At 46.0% G+C, this 20960-nt stretch overlaps 1 protein-coding gene across 1 annotated transcript in view; it reads right to left on the reverse strand.

Moving 5' to 3' along the window:
• TMEM132C (transmembrane protein 132C) overlaps positions 1-20954 on the reverse strand; it is a 359277-nt gene extending 338323 nt beyond the window's left edge. The window contains exon 1 of the mRNA XM_046638721.1: positions 20845-20954. Within this exon, the coding sequence (XP_046494677.1) occupies positions 20845-20929 (85 nt within the window). The 5' untranslated portion in view covers positions 20930-20954. The remainder of the gene's footprint in view (positions 1-20844) is intronic.
• Between the last annotated feature and the right edge of the window lie 6 nt (positions 20955-20960).

Raw genomic sequence — 20960 nt, forward strand, 5'->3', positions numbered from 1 at the left:
TTACGAATGAGCTCCACTTCTGAAAGTGGAGTCAGGAGCGCGAAAAAGACATTTTTCCTCTAACTAAAACAAGTTCAAGCTTCTGTCTTCATCCAGCAGCAAAATAAAATCCTTAAAGAAGAAATGGTCAGTCCTGATTTATAACACAAACAGACGACAACACTCAAGTGTCCTCAGGTGCTTTGAAATTCCGTAGGGAGCTACTCTAGAAATAAAGACAAGTTTTCTGCCCCCTACGGCCCCCCTGCACCTCCATGCATCCAATTAAGCAAAAGTTCAGGGAGGAGGGGTGAGAGTTTGCATTAAAGAAATGAAACCTCCCAACCCTGTGACTCTTCTTATCACCAAAAGTTTTTGTTTTTAATCCCTTATTACATTTGTGAACAAGCAACAATTTCTGCATGAAACAGTCTCCTCAGATTAGGGAATTAAGTTATTCGGAATGGCTGGAGTGTAGGGCCTACACTGGGAAAGGTGTAAGATGAAGCCAGATTGGTGCCTGGGACCCGGATTTTAGGGCAGCTCCTCTATGCTGAGACACTACCTGGTCACATGAACACAGCTCCTTACTGTTTAGGAAAAGCTGACCTGTGGGCTTGCTTATTGGCTTTTGAACTTTTTTAAATCAAGATCTAATACAAGAAATGCATTATACAATGCAAGTCAGCATGTGCACGCACACACACATATGTAGACCTACTATGTGAAGTGTACTCTGAGATTTTCTATTCTATCCCATTTATTAAAAAGAAATGTTGGTGGGAATCTACTAAATTAATTTCACTGCATTCTTATGTATTTATTTAGCAGATATTTATGAAGTGCCTACTGTGTGCCCAGCAATGCTCCAGGTACCAGGGTTTCAGTAAAGATGAAAGAAGCAAAATCCTTGCTCTTGGGCAGCTTGCATCCTGGCGGAGCGAGTTAGAGAAACATCGACAGGTCCACTTCCCCTTTCTGCTCGGTGTGGGAGCTGGGCAGGCACCATGAACCTCCTTTCAATGGACACAAGCACAGGCTCACAGTGGGAAGAGACGGAATCTGAAGGAGATAGGCCTGCATCCAAGGGCCTCATCTAAGTCTATTTCCTTGTACCATTTTTTGGTCAGGAGTCTTTTGACTCCAAGACGCAGAAAGCAAAGTTGAACATGCCTAAGACAAAGAAACTGCAAGTTATTTTGACATTGAGGCTTGAACACAAGGACTTGACTACATGGGGATGGAAGAGCTAAGAAGAGAACCCCAGCAATCAGCCACTGCAGGAGCCACTGCGAACCTCAGGGGTGGAGTGACAATGGGGGGAAGTGGTGCCTCCTGAGATCAGTGCCAGCAACAGGGAACAAAATGGGACACAGAGGGAGGGCTGCATGGTGGCAGCCAGAGCCACTGAGAAGACCCAGCCCCAGCCAGAGGCGGCCCGAGAAGCGAAGCGAGAGCAGGTCAGCAAGGCTCCAGCTTCTCCCCCACGCCCCTCCAGGCTCTGCTTTTGACGCACCCTGGTGTGGAGGAACCAGAGGTGAGGGAACCTGGAGGTGCAGCTCCCGATGACACAGAAGTGAGCAGGGAACAGCAAAGGACTCAAGGGCAGACAAGCAGTCCACCAGCACAGGTATTTAGTGGAAGAATCCCAGGGCATATCCTCGAGTTGCGGGACTCAGTCAAGCCTCGGGAAAACAGGAGTAGACCACGGACTCAACTCCCAGCAAGACTCTCCCTCCTCCATTTGTTTCAGCTTCAGTTCCTCCTACAGAACGGGCTTCATTCCCACAATTGGAATGGCTGCAAACTGCTCACAGCCTCATCGTCAGCAACTGCCCACCCAGAGGAAAGGGGCGTCTGGCAGCGTATGGAGATGTTTTTGGTTGTTACAGCTGGGAGAGGGCTGCTGTGACACTGAGTGGGTGGAGGCAGAAACCCTGGATTCAAAGGGGGAGGGAGAAGGGGGGCTGGACCTCAGAGTGGTTCATGAGCCATGGCAGCTGGCAGTTTTATTCCGCCTCGAAAGATTTACTTTTCCTTGGCGGGAGTCTCATAAGAATTCTGGGGTCCCCTCCTTGCCGCTGGCTCAGACCATAGGAACTTCCCTTAAGATTCCCAGTTCCCTCTGGGTCCTCCCTCTCTGCTCAGGTTATCTGGCTCTTTTCTAGGTCTAAAGGCCACAGGGCTTGTCTTCACCAGAGGGCAGCACGCCCCCCTACAGCACTCCATGCTTCTTAGGCTGGTTTCCTTTTTGAAATGACGTAAACTTCCATTCAGGTGGTAATTCTCAGCTGAGGAGTGGGATGTATGTAGATCAGAATCCTGGGGTATGTTCCACATTCAAAATGCTATTCGATATTTCCTATTGGGAAATTGAAAAATGAAATGTTTGAAGTTAGATGAACCACAGAAGGCAAAGTTCAAATATCTGTTGTTCTTTTGGTTTGCAAAAGGCAGAGCAGGATGCTTAAGGAATGGTGTACCCCGCTGGGAGAAGGAGTGAAGAAAAATCTCTGCATTTTTATATTTATTTGAAAAGAACATGTACGTTTAAAGCTGGGAAACGATGCCTCAGATATTGGTTTATTGACTAGAGTCTGGGAAGGTCCCGGTCTGGAACGATTCAACATCCACTTAAGGAGGCCACTCCTCTGATGACAGTTCAATGGGGCTGACCTCCCGGGACGATAACTCATCACTCGGATTCTCAGTGTCCTGTTATCAAACGCACCACTGTGTTTACACAGCCACAAAGAATGTTCCTTTCTTTGTCCTTAGATTTGCTCTTTCAGAATTTTAGGAAATAATTCACCATTTCCGGATGCCCCGGTTCCAAGTTATATGATAGAGGATGCAATCAAGAAATTCAAATCATGGGGAACAAAGCAGCAGATCTCAGATCCGCTGCCACCATCTGCCGCTGCCCCAGGCCAGTGTTTGCCCAAGTGCGAGCACGAGATAATTTTGGGTAAAACAGCAGGACTTTTAAATATGTTATCAGTGATGTATTTATTTTAATATTTGGGGGAAAAAATGCAATTAGCATGTAAAACAGTGACTTTCATGGAAAGTATTGCTTAGGGCAAAGCTCAGATTAAAAGAAAAGATTTGAGATAGAGAAAAACTGTTATTAAGTAAATGGCAGCGCAGATGATACTAATATATGGCAAAAATTATTGAGACTCACATAGGACAGTCTGCAAATAAGAAAATACTGATTTAAAAATTATGAGCAATTTTCTGTCTTTGAAGACGGGGGCTTAAATACACCTCTGGGCGCACTTTCTTTCTTTCCGAAAATCCTCCAAAGTGAGTTTTATGAGTGTGTACATGTGTGTGTGTGTGTGTGTGTGTGTGTGTGTATGTTTTCAGCTGCGCTCCTACAAACCAACTACCCTATGTTCTTGGAGAAAACTGTGAAGTCACCAGTAACCTGATGAAGACGTTCAATGTTTTGTTCACTCTCGCAAATGGATGTACTAACAGGACTCTGCCCTGCAGAGATGGGGACTTTTAATTTTTTCTCCTAAATCTGGATTTAGATTCCCTTGTGCCTAAAAACTAATGTCTAGTCCTGAGGGTGTGCGCCCGCGTGTGTGTAAGCACTTTCTCCAGGAGCGTGAAAGCCAAGAAGAGCTGGTCACGCCGAGGGCAGCAAAGGTTGAGGGAGAAGCAAGAAGATGTAATTTTCCTTCAACTGTCACTGAAGGGAAGGCTGTGACAACGGGCTTACGTAACAGGCGACGCTCCAACACAGTGGCATGTCGGGCTTCGGGGACTGGCGTGGGCTTGACGCACGAGTGAATCAGACAAATGCTTCCAGAGGGACACAGGGTCCTGTGTGGCCCCCTTACCTTCCAGAGGTCTTGTTAAAATTCACAACCTGGTCTCTGTTGTGCTGATGTATTTCCCACAAGTAGGGTCCTGGGACCTTCTGCCATGTGAATCGGGACATTAAAGGGAAAAGTGGACCCTGCAGGGATCACTGGGGACATGAGTGACGCTAAGATTACACTGAACATAGGACCATCCAAACTCAGAACTTAACAGCCAGAAGGGCCAGATCAATTCAAACTGAATAAAGCCATTATCTCAAAACCAATATGGATCAAATTGAGGGACATGCTACCAAAAAACTGGCCTGTACTTTTCAGACAAATAAAAGACTGAGAAATGGTTTCTGATTAAAAGAGACTAAAGGATCTGGAGAACTCAATGTAGTGTGTGATCCTGGACTGGATTCTGAACTGGGAAAAACTTGGTTTTATTTAGCTATAAATGACATTAATGGGACAACTGTCAACAATTTGAATAAAGGATGGAGGTAGGTAACAGTGCTGTACCAATGTCATATTCTTGATTGTGATCACTGTCGAGTGGTTATTTAGGAGAATGCCCTTGTCTAAGGAAATACACATGGAGAGTGACGTGTACAACTCATTCATAATTAGTTCAGAAAAAATTTTATATATATATATATATACACCTATAAAAATATATACATATATAAACAGAAAGACAGAGGGAGAAACAGAGAGAGAGGCATAGATAAACAGAAAATGAATGCTAATAACAATGTGGTAACGTTAATTTGGGGGAATCTAGGTGAAAAGTATATGGGATTCTTTGCACTGTTTTTGCAACTTTTCTTAAAGTCTAAAATTATTTCCAAGTAAAAAGTTTATAAAAACATTACGATGCAGGAAGTACTTTCACACAGTGGGCATCATCTAAACCAGTGTTTCTCAATCAGGGCTGAGTCTGCCCCAGGAGGGACATTTGGCAATGTTTTGTTTGTCATAAATGAGGAGGAGTGTGCTACTGGCATCTAGTCCTGCACAGGACATCTCCCCAACAAACAATTATATGATTAAAAATGTCAGTAGTATTGAGGCTGAGAAACTCTGATTTAAATGTTTAAAGAAGCAGCAAGATCCTTCACAGACATCAGTCAGAGGATAGTGGAAAAGCATCCTCCTTTGATACAGCTAACATTCTCCTTCATGGCATTCTCTCTCTTTGTCTCCTGTTCAACATCTCTACTCACTCTACCCCATCTACCAAGTGCATCAGGATCCTGTATTAGTGGACACTGGCTTGGTCTGCTTAGCATCCCTGGTCTCTCTTCTTCTGGTACCAACACATTCCTTCTTCCGGGAAGGGTTCCTCTGCTAACCACAACCATGTGGATTGGATGGGCACTCCATATGTTTATGGATCTTGCTGCTGCAGCCACACGTGATTGTGCCAAATTGAGCCAGTTCTCATCGTTCCTACCAAAGCTGAGTAGTCAAAGTCAGGCTTGGAATATTGGCTGTCCCGAGGCCATCATCCAGGCTGTTTGTCCCATAAACAATTTAACAGATTTCAAATTTGTTACCAAAACTTGAAAGTTGGGCCATTTCACAGTTTTTAAAATCCTGGTTTGCTGGTTTCCCTGAATTATTAAGACAATGGTGCCCCTAATTGTAGGGATAACAACTGTACTTATCTTCTGGGGTCACTGTGAAGAGTAAATAAATTAATATATATAAATGAGAGTATCTGTCACACAAAAGAAGGCCCTTCTGGAATACTACACACTCTTTTGGGGGAAAAAAAAGAGTGCTTAAATGCATAAAAAATGCCTTCTCTTTTCTCAGATACTACAACTACAAAATATTTAAATTGGTATGTCTTGGTAATCATTGATGTATATCAGGGAACACTGAAGTGGCGTCACACACTCTTTCCTTCATCCTGTGGACAAATGGTTTTTGAAACAAGACAGCATTGTGTGGCCTATGGTCATCCCTGGTCAGAGAGTCCATTCACCCGTAAAAAGAAGGGTACTTTGAGATAGAGAAGTTTCAGCATCCTCCTTTGACTTGAAATATATAGACTTTTCCTAAGAAGATAATATTGTGAAATTTATGCAAATAAGAATATGAAGCAGAGACTTCTCCTTTCAGAATAGCTCAGTCCATCCAAAGAAGATATACGGATGGGAATAGACACATGAAAAGATGCTCATCATCACTAATCATCAGGGAAATGCAAATCAAAACTACACTAAGATATCAACTTACACCTGTTAGAATGGCAAAAATATCCAAAACCAAGAGTGACAAATGTTGGAGAGGCTGTGGAGAAAAGGGAACCCTCATACACTGTTGGTGGGAATGCAAACTGGTGCAGCCACTATGGAAAACAGTATGGAGATTTCTCAAAAAGTTAAGAATAGAAATACCTTATGAGCCAGCCATCCCACTACTGGGTATCTATCCTAAGAACCTGAAATCAGCAATTCCAAAAGTTCCATGCACCCCTATGTTCATCGCAGCATTATTCACAATAGCCAAGTCATGGAACCAACCTAAGTGCCCAGCAACTGACGATTGGATAAGGAAGATGTGGTATATATATACAATGGAATACTACTCAGCCATATAAAAGGACAAAGTCGTCCCATTCACAACAACATGGATAGACCTTGAGGGTATTATGTTGAGTGAAATAAGCCAGACAGAGAAAGACGAACTCTGTATGTCTCCACTCATAGGTGGTAGTTAACATATGGACAAAGAGAACTGATTGGTGGTTACCAGGGGAAAGGGGGGTGGGGGGAGGGCACTAGGGGTGAAGTGGTGCACCTACAACATGACTAATAATGATGTACAACTGTAATTTCACAAGGATGTTAACTTTCATAACCTTAATAAAAAAAAAAAGAATAGCTCAGTCCAACACCATCAGAAGGAGCCTGGCAAGGTAGGCAATGAAGGCAGTGGCCTGGAGCTGGTGCCAGAAGTCGAGTGGCTATGAGAACAGCCACTTGGGATGGGGACCTTGGGGCATCACAGCCTTACTAGGGGAAAGAGATTAGCCAGCAAGAGGTATTGGAAGCTGAGTGGATTGAGGAGGGGAACAGGGGAACGGCCTGGTATAGACATATGAGAGATGATAGAGTTACAAATACAGCAAGGGAGAAATCTCGAATAAGCCCTGTGCTATTGGATTAGAACTGAGATGTCAGTGTGAACTCATCGTTTGTAAGAGAGGGAGAGAGGTGTCAATGTCTGTACAAGTATTTCCTTGTGCTGCCCACTGAGAGAACTGGAGTGCCCAAATAGCAATCAGCACATTCAGAGTCTAGATTTTGGTTTCTAAACACCATTCCCCACTAAAAGGAACTGAACTCATTCTAGGACTGGGGCAGGGAAATCACAAGACGAGCTGGAAGACGTTATATATCCAGAAAGGAAGGAAGAGATTGAAGAAATAACAGGAGAAGTCAAAGGGATGTGGAACGTGATAAGATAGCTCCCACTGGCCAAATCTGGAATATTCTGAGCATCAAAAGAAACCTCGATAGTAATGAAATAGAAGCCATAAAGTACAAAAGAAATCTATGAGCCCATTCTGTTAACAAATTTACAAACGAAATATTGAAATTCTAAGGAGAAGCAGGATATTTACATCATCCCTAAACGTCTTTTCACAAAATATTTATTAATTTCAAAGGAAAAAAGAGTAACTTCACAGTAGAGAAGCCTGGCAGACATCACCTTGATGAAGTGATTCAAGAGAGTTATCATTAATACTGTGACAAATTTAAATCATGCACCATCTGATAAGATGCAATGGGAAGAGCTGAGGGTCCCTTCTGGGACACTTCTGCCAAAGGCATATAATCAGAATCTAATCAGGAAGAAACATCAGACAAACCCAAACTGAGAGATGGGCCTCAAAACAACTAGCCTGTAAACTTTGAAAGTGTCAAGGTCATGAAATTCAAGGACAAAGCATCATGACAGGAAGGAGCCTGTTGAGACAGCAGAGGATCCGGATTGGGTCTGAGGATCCAGTGGTAGCAAAGAAGCAACATTTATTCCCAGACCTCGATACTGTGTTGCGGTTCTGTAAGACAATGTCTTTGCAAGACACCACGCACCAAATATCCAAGGGTGGTGAGCACCTTTTCAGTCCCTTACTCTGAGATGGCTCAGAGGACAAAGTTCTAGGCACTTATTCTCGAAACTTCTCTATATGTTTGAGCTTGTTGAAACATAACAACAACAAACACCCAAGTATTTTCCCCTAGGTGTGAGTTTCATTTGTAGATGTGTCAATCTCGGGAGGAAAGATAATTCCACTCAGATGGTTCAAGTGCCTTTACTGAGGGACCACTTATGGAGAAAATAAAAAAGTGAGGCTGGGTGCCTAAAGGTAAGAAGCCATGGGACAGAACATCACCAGAAGCAGCAGGAGAAGAAGGGAGCGTGGCTGAACCCGGGGAGAGCTGGAGCCTGGGACAGGGGCCCCGAACAGGAGCTAAGAGTCATGGGGGACAAGGCACAGGGAGCAAGTAGGAATAGCTACTCCAGCCTTTCTCTTCTCTTGCTCTCCAACCTCCCATCAGAGCACCAGTGGCCAATCCAGAAGGAATCCAGCAGGCAGAGGAACTGCCCTCTGCAGAGGTCAGCTTCCCAGGGCACAGAGTAGGATGAAAAAGGATGGAGACTGTATCTGGAAGATGTGCAAATGAGGGAGAAGAAAGCCAAATATACAGTAGCCCCATTGGACCCTTTTCAATAATCCTGTGAGACAAGTTTTCCCAGCCCCATTGCACAGATCCAGAAACCGAGGCTCCTTGGGATCAAGCAGCACGTACATGGTGTAGCAGGGACTTGACCCCAGGCAGGTATGAGCACCACGCCTTATTCTTGCTTCCCAAGGAGGACCTGTCAGGAGACGCTGAGGTCCTGACTTGCATCCTGCTTTGTCTCCATGCAGTATTCAGGCCCATCTCTTGCATCTGTCTTACTTTGCCTCTGATACTGAAGACAGGGTGGGGTTGACAGGCGAGTGATAAATGATGTTTCGTTAGCCTTGGTTCAGGCAAGTATGACACAAACTCAATTAGGAAACACATCTTCATGCTGCTTCCTGTTCGTACCCACTAACTCAGGCGGATTTCTGAGGAGGAAAAAGATACAACGTGTGTGCAGGCTTTTCTCTATCATCTCTTCTTGTTTTGCTCAAGTTCCTGAATTTGGAGATGTAGGAATACTTATCGTTTTCTTCCTGGCCCCAATCACTCACCTTTCTTCTGGCTGTAGTACCCCAATTTTCCTCTGCAGCCACTCTCAGCCCATACAGACCCCTCCCAGAGCCCCCAGCCACAATAATTAGAGCACACTGTCTTTTACAGACCAGGTGGATTCATTCAGAAATGGCACATGAACCAAACAGAGCCAAAGAGGCCCACGTGACCTTCCCCGGGCTTATCGGGCAGTGGGAAAAGGATATTTGACCCCTCAAGGGTGTGGACCTGGAAGTGTCAAGAGCCACCATGTGGAATCTAAAAATGAAGCCAACACTGGAACAGGCAAAAAGAGTAACTTAAAAAAACCCTGATGTCATAATGGAACACCTGAATCAAGCCCCATCTGATGACTCATTGTAGCATAATTTCATCATCCCCCAAAAGACATCTTGTCCCCATTTGCACTCACTTCCCATTATTCCAGTAATTCACTCAGTTGTTAAGAGAAAGTCCTAATCAAGAATGCTTTTCACCGTTTGCAGTGAAACCGTGGTCTCTGTTTTATGTTGATTCCTTCTATGTGGCCGTTTCTGGGAACCCACTATCCACAAAGCAGGGGGCCTTCCCATCTCTCACCTGAAAGGAGGAGGCTGAGGGGCACAGAGAAGGATGGGCCACCCAGAAACAAGGGCAGTGACTTGGACATGCTGCCTCTGCGCAGCACGCATGAGCATCACTCTTGTATCATGAGCATCCTCGCCTCAAATCCGACAGGGACACTTTTCCACAGTGACTGACGGAGGGGAGGGATGGTGACAGGTTCTACACTCAGTTAGAGACCCTTTATAAAATGGGGCTATCTAAAGATTTCCAGCACATGAGACACACCTCCTCATTTTTCTGAGCTATAAGATCTAAGAGATTAGCTCAGGGTGAAAGACAGATGCTACGAGAGGCCAAAGACAGAATCAAGTCATTCATTCATTTGTTCATTCATTCATTCATCAAGTATTAGGGACCTCGGATGTGCCAGTTACTAGGGCAGACGAGCAAAAGAGGCATGTACAACAGGGAACAAAACACAGAAACTTTCTGTTCTCATGGAGCTTAAACTCCAGGGAAGAAGAAGCTGAATAAACAACTAAGTCAAATCTATGGGTTATCAGGTGGTGAGAAGTGCAAACAAAACAACAAAATAGGCAATGGACACAGAAAGTGCCAGAATGGAGAAGAGCAGATGGCGTGACAAGGGGGACCTCCACAAGAAGAGAATCTCTGAGTAGACACCTAAAGAAGCCAAGGGTGCCTCATGTGGATATCTGGAGATTACCCCACAACAGGCCAGTGCAAAAGCCCTGTGGTAGAAGCCTGCCTGGGTACTGAGGACCAGTGAGGATGCCCATGGGACTGGAATAGAGTGTGTGTGTGTGAGGGTGTCAGTGTTGAGATGAAGTCAGGAGGCGCTAGGGGGTCGGAGGTCATGCAGCGCCTTGTAGACCACAGAATAGACTGTGGCTTCAGCTCTGAATTTGATGGCGGCCTCTGGAGACTTCTTAACAGAGGACAGCATGATTCAACTGCTGGTCCAGAAGGGTCTGAATGGGGGACCTCCCAGACCAAGATGCAGCTGGTGTGTGCTGAGGATGATGGACGTTTCAGTCTTCTTGAGGTATTAAAGTAAGGACCGTCTCTACAGGATTAGCAGTAAGCGGGTCAGGAACCCTTAGCAATGAGTGCGCTTGGAGAACAGGAGGTCAAGACATCTGAGGCAAAAAAATCCCGCAGACCACGGACTCCCAGACCACTGAGGGCGGGGAAGGAGCAGATGTTTGCAGACCTCTTGCCTCTGTGAATGGGACAGCGAACCCCCAGAACTAACAGGCAACCTCCCAGCCAAAGCCACCGCTGGCGGGTATCTCAGGGCGTGGATGGGGGCGGGGAGGCCCAAGGGCCAGGCCAGGGCCAGGGGGACAACTCACCAGTAGCAGGAACATCAGCACAATAGATGACAACGCTGTGTTTGAAGGCAAATGAGAAAATCTGCTGTCTGAGCCAATTCATTGCTTACAATTAAAAAAGGGAAAATAAAGAAAATGGTGACCTGAGGCTGTGTACTGACCCAAAAGATTTCCATAAATTGAAGAACAGAGCACATCACCACTTAGGTAGCAGGGAAGACAAAACAGAGCTAGAACAGACAAATCCTCCCCAGATGGAGACTTCCCCCAGGACCGTTCTCATAAATAAGGATGTCGGGAAGCCTTTTAGGGTCGCCTACATGGCTGAGGCATCAGAATCCAAGGGATTTCAGGAACCAGAGCCAGAGCCCCTGAGAGTCCCGTGGGGAGCACCTCAGGGAGGAGGGGGGGTCTGCAAGGTCAGCGGGAAGACGCTCCCGCTGCAGCGCCTCGTCCCTCACCGGTGCTGGAGGATATCTGATGGAGGAACGAGTGACTGAAAGAAAGAAGGAATGCCAAAGCAAAGCGAAACCAGGAGAAGGCCACCCTGAACTGGAGGTGCACCGGGACGTGGAGAAGGCTGTGATGACCCTGGCTCAGCTGTTCACGCATCCAGCAGGAGACACAGCTGACCTCCCCTTGGGCTTGGAGCACACCTGTGAGAAGCAGCGGCCAGCTGGGCCTTGGTTTCCCTTGTTTCCTTCCTTTGGTTGGATAGGGTCTTACCTGCCTGGCATCCGTTCCCTTTCATCTGACAAAGCCTGACTGTCTTTAGCACCATCGTTCTGCACTCTCTCTTCTAGTAGTTTGGATGGAGATGATCTCAGGTTCCTGGGATCGATGTGTCCCACACCTGACGTATCAGAAAACTCTATTCCCTCCCATCACAGTGACCAGCTCAGGGTTGAGCCAAGGACTCCAGTGAGCACCATGAGATTCACTCCAACTGTTTCTACAATCCTTTGAGAAGCCACTTTCTTTTTGTTGGGTGTGCTGTGTGGACAGAATGTAAAACCTGAAGCTGCTGGTGACAATGATGACCACATAAAAATGTAGCCAACACAGAGGACAGAGGAGACAAGAGATGAAGAGAAAGTGTGTCTAGTGACAGTTGTTAATCCCTGGATCCAGCAGTGCCTGAAGCCCCCACAGACTTTTCACTTCCCTGACCTAATACATTTATTCCACTCTTTTTCTTTTCTTTTTTAAAAAAGTTTGTGGCTTTGATACCATTTGCTTAAGCTGGATTTTTTGGTATTTGCAACTAAAGGAGTCACGACTAATAAACTAAATGATTGGGTGCATATTTAAAGGCCATTTCCATTAGGCAAGTGGGTAAAACTTGTCTTTGTGCCCCAAACACAACCTTGTGGTTTCCAGTGGAGATAAAACCAAGCTTCCAGTGTCATATCCTGTTTATGGTGGGAGAGTTTTAAAATTTTGGCTTCAAATGATCACTAAGCTGGAAGCCAATGATAAAAAGAGAACTAGATTTCTGTTCTGTGTGTGTTAGGGCGGAGGGTGATCGCTTAAAGCTCCTTTGTTTATTTTGAGAATATGAGAATCCCTGATTGCCTCAAAGAGCCGCTAATTGACCACCACGTGCCCAAGTGGGTAGTGTTAGATCCACATTTCTGCAGCATCTGAGTCCACAGAGACAGTGTAGAAACACAGTGGAAAGCAAACATTGTAATTAAGGGGCCAGAGGGACCGATGGAGCAAGAAAGATGACAAAAGTCAACTGCAGATTTGGGTGAAAAAATTAACCCAGGGGAGACATGGGAGCTGCTCTGGATGGTTGTGATGACTCTGCAAACCCAGAGGGAGAAGGGGTGTTTAAGAGAGTACCGAGAGCATTATGGAGCTAAGCCAAATGGAATGATGTCTAAGCTGTATTTAAGCACGAAGCATATCAAGGGACATCTCAGAGGATAAACCGCTGGCTCTCTGTTTAGCTTGATAATAAATGGGCACCTCACACTTGACCAGCTTTTCCTATTCCCTGATGTCGTCAAATCCACCGTCAGTTTTTTAACTTTTTTTGACATTATTCTCAGTTATTTTTAGAATATCTTTGTATGCTTTCTATTAGATGATATTATGGTCTTCTTCTTCCTCGTGGCTTTAGTAAGTATACATATAATAATAGCTCTAATTTATTAAACTATGCCAAAACTTACCATGTGTAATGGGTTGAAAGGCCCCCAAAAGACATGTCCATTTTGAACCTAGGAATGTGATCTTATTCAGGAAAAGGGTCTTTTCAGATGTAATTAAGTTAAAGACCAAGGGATGAGATCATCCTGGATTAGGCTGGGCCCTAAATCAATGACAAGTGTCCTTATAAGACAGAAGGGGAAAGACAGAGAGAGGAGAAAGCCAGGTGAGATGGAGGCGGAGACTGGAGGGGTGCTGCCCCAGTCAGGAAACTCCAGGGGTCAAGAGAAGCTGGAATAGGCAAAGAAGGCTTCTCCCTTAGAGGCTTCAGAGAGAGCACGGCCCCGCCCACATCTGAGTCTGGACTTCTGGCTCCAGAACCGTGAGAGAATATGTTCAGCTACGCGGTTTATAGTCATTTGTGACAGCAGCCCCGGGGAACGAATTCACTGTGCTAAGTAGCTCAGGCCCACGCTTTCATTAACTATTCTCAACAAGCCTACAAAGTAGGTGTTATTATCTCCACTTTACAAAACTGAGGCTCCGAAGAGCTGTCCTATACTCTACTTTGTGCTGCGTCCACACTGGGTGTCTGAGCTGGTGGGGTGCACATTTGTTGATTTTGCATCCAGCATCCATCCCACCTTCTCTTTCAACGGCTCTTTGGTTTTTCTCTGGGAGGAACGCCCTTGAATACAAAATGGTGGCAGTGTCCATCAGACTGTCTTAACCCGTTGTAGACAGAGATGGGCCTAGGCAACCTGTTCTCAGCACTAGCTACACCTTACAATAATCTGAAGAGATTTTAAAAAATAAAAACGAGGGGGCCAGCCCTGTGGCATAGTGGTTAAAAGTTCAGTGCACTCTGCTTCAGCGGCCCAGGTTCACAGGTTCGGATCCCAGGTGTGGACCTGCACCACTCGTAAGCCACGCAGTGGTGATGACCCACATACAAAATAGAGGAAAACTGGCACGGATGTTAGCTCAGGGTGAGTCTCCCTCAGCAAAAATAAAAACAAAAAATAAGTCGATAAGTAGGATCAACCTTGCCTCTGTTTCCACCTTCACTCTCCCACTACCAAAGATCCTGGTTCAGTCAGTTTGGGGTAGGGCCTGGGGATTAGCGTTTTTTAAAGTTTCCCAGGAGATTCTAAAGTTCAGCCAAGGTTATGGGCTTCATTCCCCTGGAATCAAAACATGAGAGTAGAGATAAAAACAAAGGAAATGGTTGGAGGTCTTATGTCCCAACAGTAGCGCCCTGGAGTCAGACATCAATTACAACCACAGGGATCCTCGAACAGGCAACTTCCAACTCTTAGGGAACCTGGTCCTTTAGCATCCCTTCAGGGTCATGAGCTCCAACCGTTCTTCCTTCGGTGGCCATGATCCGTTTCTGCTGCTAACAACCAGAGGCTGCTGACTAATTCTGCCAGGAACTGGCAGCAGAGATGCTCAAGCTTAAGCTCCCGCTTTTGTGATACTGAACCCCCTCATGAATCTATAAGCAACAGCTCCCCATGCTGCTGACGACACGAAGAGGATGAGGAAGGAAGAGCAACCTTTATACAGAGAAGACAAGGTCTTCTACACCAAGTCCGGGAGCTGCTTTAGATCCCAGACATTGGCAAGTGTGAACTTAACACTCCGAGCAAACCACTAAAGGCACCCTGGATCAGAAAGAAGAAACGTACACACTGCAGAGGACAAGGACTCAGTCACTCTGGGAGAGAATCTGGAACCACTGTCTTGGAAACTTTGCTAATTCAGACTCTGGCTGGGTTGTACTTTCCCTTTGTTCTCTCCTTAAAGGCAGTGACTTCTAAGTCCCTAAGGAGTATAAACATTTTTGTTGAGCTCAGCACCTAGGGAGGAGAGAGAATAAAGTTCTACAGAGAAAATAGTTTCAAGGATATCAGAAGTACCCATTCAAAAACAAAGCAAGCCAATTAAACAAGATTTTTACCATTCTTCAAAGGATATGCAAATAATCTCTAACTGAAAATTCTCTCAGCCACACATAGAGTATAAGATGTATGCACTTGAAAAGGATTATACCTAGAAGAAAGAAATAGTGGGGATACACTTTTTTAAGGTTCTTACACAACATGTGAAGCAATATAACATAATTTAAATGTACGCTTTGATTAATTAAAGATGTATTTTGTAAACCTTAGGGCAATGACTAAAATTTAAAGAGGAATAAATAATGAGTGAATATGGAGATAAAGTGAAATCATAAAAAATATATTCAATATAAAAGCAGGCAGAAAAAAGAGTAAAGAACAGATGGAACATAAAGAAAACCATGAGCAAGAGTGTAGATTTTAATACAAACACACAAATAATCACATAAAATATAAATGGCCTAAACACAATGATTAAAAGACAGAGATTATCAGATTGGATAAAAAGGCAAATCCCAACTATACGCTGTCTACAAACAGCCAACATTAAATACAAAGACACAGATCAGTTAAAAACAAAGACAAAAAATACTATAATACAAACGCTAATCAAAAGAAAGCTGAGGTGCCTATATTAGTATCAGATTAAATAGACTTCAGAATAAGGGACATTTTCAAGAACAAAGAGGGATATTACCTAATGATAAAGGAGTCAGTTCACCAAGAAGACAATCATCTCAAGTGTGTATGTGCCTAAAACAGTGTTTCAAAATAGCTGAAGGAAAGGCTGACCGAACTGAAATGGAAAACAGACAAACCCACAACTTAGCTGGACACTTCATCACTCCTCTCAGCAAATGATAGAACAAAAACACAAAAATTCAGCAGGAATATAGAATAGCTGAACACCACCCTAGACATTTGGAGAATCCTTGTGGTCCCAGGTTAGGCAAAGATTTCTTAGATGTGACACCAAAGCATAATTACTAAGAGAAAAAAATAATAAACTTCATTAAAAATTAAAACCTTTTTCTCTTCCAAAGATGCACACTGGGAGAAAATATCTGTAAACACATGATCTGATAAACGACTTGCATCCATAATATACAAAGAACTCTCAAAGATCAATAATAGGAAAATAACAGCAAATAAAAAATGGGCAAAAATTTGAAGGACTTCACCAACGAAGACATATAGATGGCGAGTAAGCATAAGAAACAATGCTCAACATCATTAGTTTTAAGGGTGAAAATTAAAACCTCAAAGAAATACCACCACACACCTATTAGAACTGCTAAACAAACTCAAACAAAACAAAATGGGTAATATTAAGCAGTTCTGAAGATATGAAACAACTGGAACTCCTATACTTTGCTGGTGGGGATGCAAAATGTTACTATGTTTGAAGAGATTGCAGTTTCTAATGAAGTTATACATATAGTTACCATACCACCCAGCAATCTCAGTCCTGCATATTTACCCAAGAGAAATGAAAACACGTTCACATGAAAACTCCTTTGTGAATAATTAAACTGACTGTTTTCAAAATCTGGAAGTAATCCAAATGTCCCCCATCTAGGAAATGAATAAACTAATGGTGGTACGTGCATTCAATGGAATATTATGCAGCATTAAAGAGGAACAGACTGCTGATATGTAGATGAATATCAAATGCATCATGCTAAGTGAAAGACAGCAGACTCAAAAACTGCGTACTGCATGATCCCATTTTTATGGCATTCTGGAAAAGGCAAAACGATAAGGACAGAGAACAAATCAGCGGTTGTGAGGGGCTGGTGGGGGGAAGGAGGTGGCTACAAAGGGGCACACAGGAACTGTGTAGGGTGATGGAAATGTTCTACATCTAAATCGTGCTGGCGTTTACGTGACCATATACACTTGTCAAAACTTTTAACTCTGTACACAGAAGGATGAATGTTACCGTATGCAAATTCTACCTTATAAACCTGACTTTTAAACAAAGTAGATTGCTGTAAAGCTATTCTATCAATCAGACTTTCCTTTATTCCATTAATTCAGTAATACTCCCCTTCGTGCCAATTAATATACCAAAAACTCATTTTTGTTAACCTTGCTTCTCACGACTACGGATGTGTGAAACATCTAATACATCCGAAGGCCTGGTGCTAACCTCTGTTCATGGAGGTGCTAACTGCTCAGATAACTGAGAGTCTGAGTTCTTCTCTGCCTGACTCCAGCTGCCCCTGTGATTAAGCTAAGAGTGAACAGTGAGAGGAACGAAGAAGAGCTGAAGACTCACAGGGCCGAGGGAAGGGAGGGCAGGCAGGAGAGGCCCGAACAAACAGCCCATGCAGCGGGCCGTGCGCAGCTTTGGGGCGACGGGGTCACACAGGGATGTGCACCTGCGGCTGGGAGAGCATCGATGCTCTTAAGAGAAGTCAGAAATCCTGATTTTTATAGGAGAATTCTCCCAATTCTGGGGAGCCCGTTCATTTTTTTTTAAACGCCACATGGACAAAGCAGAAGTTGTCTGCAGGTCAGGAAGTTAGTGAGCACTAGTCAGGTGTGGGTTTAGGGGAGAGAACTAGACAAGCTCAGGGGGTGTTGGTTTAACAGAATGCCTCCCGAGAAGCTGGAATCCCTTATGAGAAGCCCCATCAAGGCAGGGAGCTTCAACATGAGGGACAGGAAGGGATGGACAGGAAGAACATGGACTCGTGGGCTGAGTGGCTGAGTGGTTCGTGCTGTAAGTGTAGGTAGAACAAGGTGCCATCATCATCCCCAGGTGGCAGCATGCACACGGGTAGCCGAGAAGGACCTTCCAACGCGACGACCTCCTGCTACTCATGAAACCTGCCACAGGCCCCAAATGCCTTAATGGAAATTCCAAATCCCCAAAAGTTTGTTTCTAATTTATTGGGCAGCCATGCCGATCCAAACGGAAGTGAGGCTATTTTGGGTCTTTATCCTCCTTTAGTAAATACTTACACGTTTCATACAACATTACCAATGTATGCAACTACAGGGTGCAACTCCAGACCCAGCTGGGGGGTGTTATTCAATCTATGCATATGACCCCATGCCTCTATCTACCTATCTATCTATCTATACTGTCATTCAAAGATCTCAACAATTCTGAATCTTGAAATACACCTGGCCCCACAGATTTCAGAAGAGAGATGATAGTCCTGAATCTCTTTCCTAGGGGTCCCATAGGTGATAACAACCATCCCCACACCTCTGAGAGAATCTCTGCCCACCAGTCCCCTTCCCTCAGCTTTATACGGGCCAATTCCTCACCCTCTAACTCAAGGACACTTCGCCTCACCTGCCTCAGCCGGTCTTAAATCTTCGGAAGACTCTCTTCTTGCAAAGCCCTGGCCTATTTATGGAACCCCACGAACAATGACTCTATTCCAAACCCTGACAAATTGCAGAGCCTTTAAATCCATGGTCAAAAATAAACATAAAATTGGTATTAAAAATTGATCAGTGGTTTCGAGGATTCCAGAAATCAGCACTTAAATCCTTGGGCAGGAAGAGTCAGAGATGTTTTTTCTTTTAAAAATAGCACAAATTTAAACAGGGGTCAGGAAACTTTCCTTTCTATAAGAAATTTTATGGATTAAACTTTTTTTTGTGTGTGGAGGAATCAGAGGGAGGAATAAACTGCTGCTTTTGGTGATGAGAAACAAAACGAAAAATGTTTTGCAGAGGATGGTTGCAGACCCACACGCTCCCAAACCACATGATGAACAGGGTCAAGCAAAAGCAAGGAGAAAACCCCCCCAAATCAAGGTTGCACTAAACCAGTGGGAGGGGCGGCTGTGGGGAAGGAAGGCTTGGGGCTCTTCCCACAATCTCTGCAGCCCCACCCTTATCCTACGTAAATAGCATCTTCAAAACAAAATCCCAAGCTTCACTTTCTAAGCAAATTGCTGCCCCTAGCCCCTTCCACAAGGACATTTGTACCAAACGCTATTCTTAATCAAAAGTAAAATCCTCTAGATAGAAAAAAGTAATAATAAATGTGAGCTTCAATTAAGAAAAGTCTACAACTTACTTCACAAAGCACATTCAGCACTGAGTTCTCCCCTGAGTAAACCCTCTCATGGAGATGTGGAGAAAACCCGATCAGGGATCTCACCCTTGCTCACCTGAAAATGGCATCACCTTCCTCTACAAGGTCCTTTCTATCCATTAAGCCATTATATCATCCAAAACCCTCTGTGAAGTATTCTGGGAAGGAATCTTTTTGAACGGCCACTTTCCATTTGGGAAAACTGAGTCCTGGAAATGATAGAACCCAGAGCTAAGAGCAGAAGTAAGACACCAGATTCTGGATATGTTTGTCCTTTCAAACAAAAACATCAAAGAAACGTGCCCCCCCATCCCTTCACACACGTGCGCACACGCGCCCTCACACACACACACAACTCACACTCCTGTTTACCTGGAGCTCTTGGGAGAAAGGGGCACTATGTAAAGCAGCAATTTTGTCCATTTGCTGTCTGAGAACCTGCCGCCTCAAGGAAAGCGGATTTCTCTGGAATGTCAGATGGTGCGCAATGACTTTTGAAAAGCAAACCCTACTTTTTAACATCAATTGGCAACTTGTCTAGCCTGATGCACTTCCAGCCCAGCCTGCAGAGCTCCAGGCGGGAGAGAGGCAGGGAGCCCCACCAGGTCGGACTTGGTTTGTCTGCTCATTGCCCGCGGCCGGGGCCGAGCCCGTGGCGCAGCGCGAAGGCGCAGGAGACACTTGTGCACACCTTGGCTTACCCCAGCGGACCTGAGACCCTCGCCCCGGCGCCGGCAGCAGCAAAGCGACGCTCTCCTTCTTCTGACCCGCACCCAGGACTCCGCACAGCGGCCGTGCGCGCAGCCGCCGGCCCCGGCGGAGCGGGGCCTCCTCCCCGCGGCCACCCGCGCCTGGGCCCGCGTGGAAGGGCGCGCGGCGCCGGCTGCTCCCGGGCTCGGAGACCCCTCTCCCCGCCGCTCCCGCCGCCGGCTCCGGGACCACCCTGGCACCACACGCGAATAACAATAACCGTCATAATAATAACAACGGCTACCTTTTGTGAGCTCTTCGGGCGCCATGCGTCCCTCTGAATTCTCGCCAACCTAACGCAGGGTCGTCGTGCCCATTGCAGAGAAGAGGAGACTGAGGCGAAAGGCCGCCCAGGCCAGATTCCGAGGCGCGCACCCACCTCCCCCACTCGCGCCGGTCACCTTCCCTCGCTCCCAAACCACACCGGACCCAATCCGGGGTGACCGGGCCGGGGGTCCCGGGTTTCTGCCAAGCTGAGATCCCGGGTAGCTGCGCGATGAGCGCGCGTTCTCCGAGGGCCGACATCGGTTCTCGGGACCCCGTGGTTGGGGGAAGGGGGCTCAAAGGACCGGGCCCGCCCTCCTGGATCGCCAGTCCCCGTCTGACTGAGCTGGGGAGGGGGCGCAAAGCTGAGAGGAAACGGCGGCAAAGAAGCCGGGCCCCAGCTCCGGAGTGTGACGGTGCTGGGGTTAAGTCCTCACGGAATTCAGGTGTGGGGAAGGAACACATCTTCCCTGAGCCACGCCCCCTCCTCACCCCCAGGAAGCATCCCGAGTCTGGAGACACTGGACCAGCCGAATTTGCCCCCATCCCACGTACGCGGTGCCCAACTGCGTCTGCTCCTCCGGGACAAGGACCGCTCGGCGCCGGGCAGAGGCGCTCTTGGTGGGACCAGCGCTCTCACCAAGGTCCCCCGACACCCCCACTTTCGGCTCCCCCGCCCGGGCTCCTCGGGACCGGGGGCAACTTCCCGAGCGCCGGCAGACAGACGGCCGCCCGCCTTACCTTTGCCCAGCAGCGCGCCCAGCACCAGGCTCAGCGCCCCGCACAGCGGCGCCCCCGGCCCGGGGGCCGCGCCCTCGGCGCGCATCGTGCGTCCCGGCCGCTCAGGCCGCCCGCCG

The sequence above is a fragment of the Equus quagga genome, chromosome 15 (assembly GCF_021613505.1).
Source record: "Equus quagga isolate Etosha38 chromosome 15, UCLA_HA_Equagga_1.0, whole genome shotgun sequence".
In the NCBI taxonomy this organism is placed as follows: Eukaryota; Metazoa; Chordata; class Mammalia; order Perissodactyla; family Equidae; genus Equus; species Equus quagga.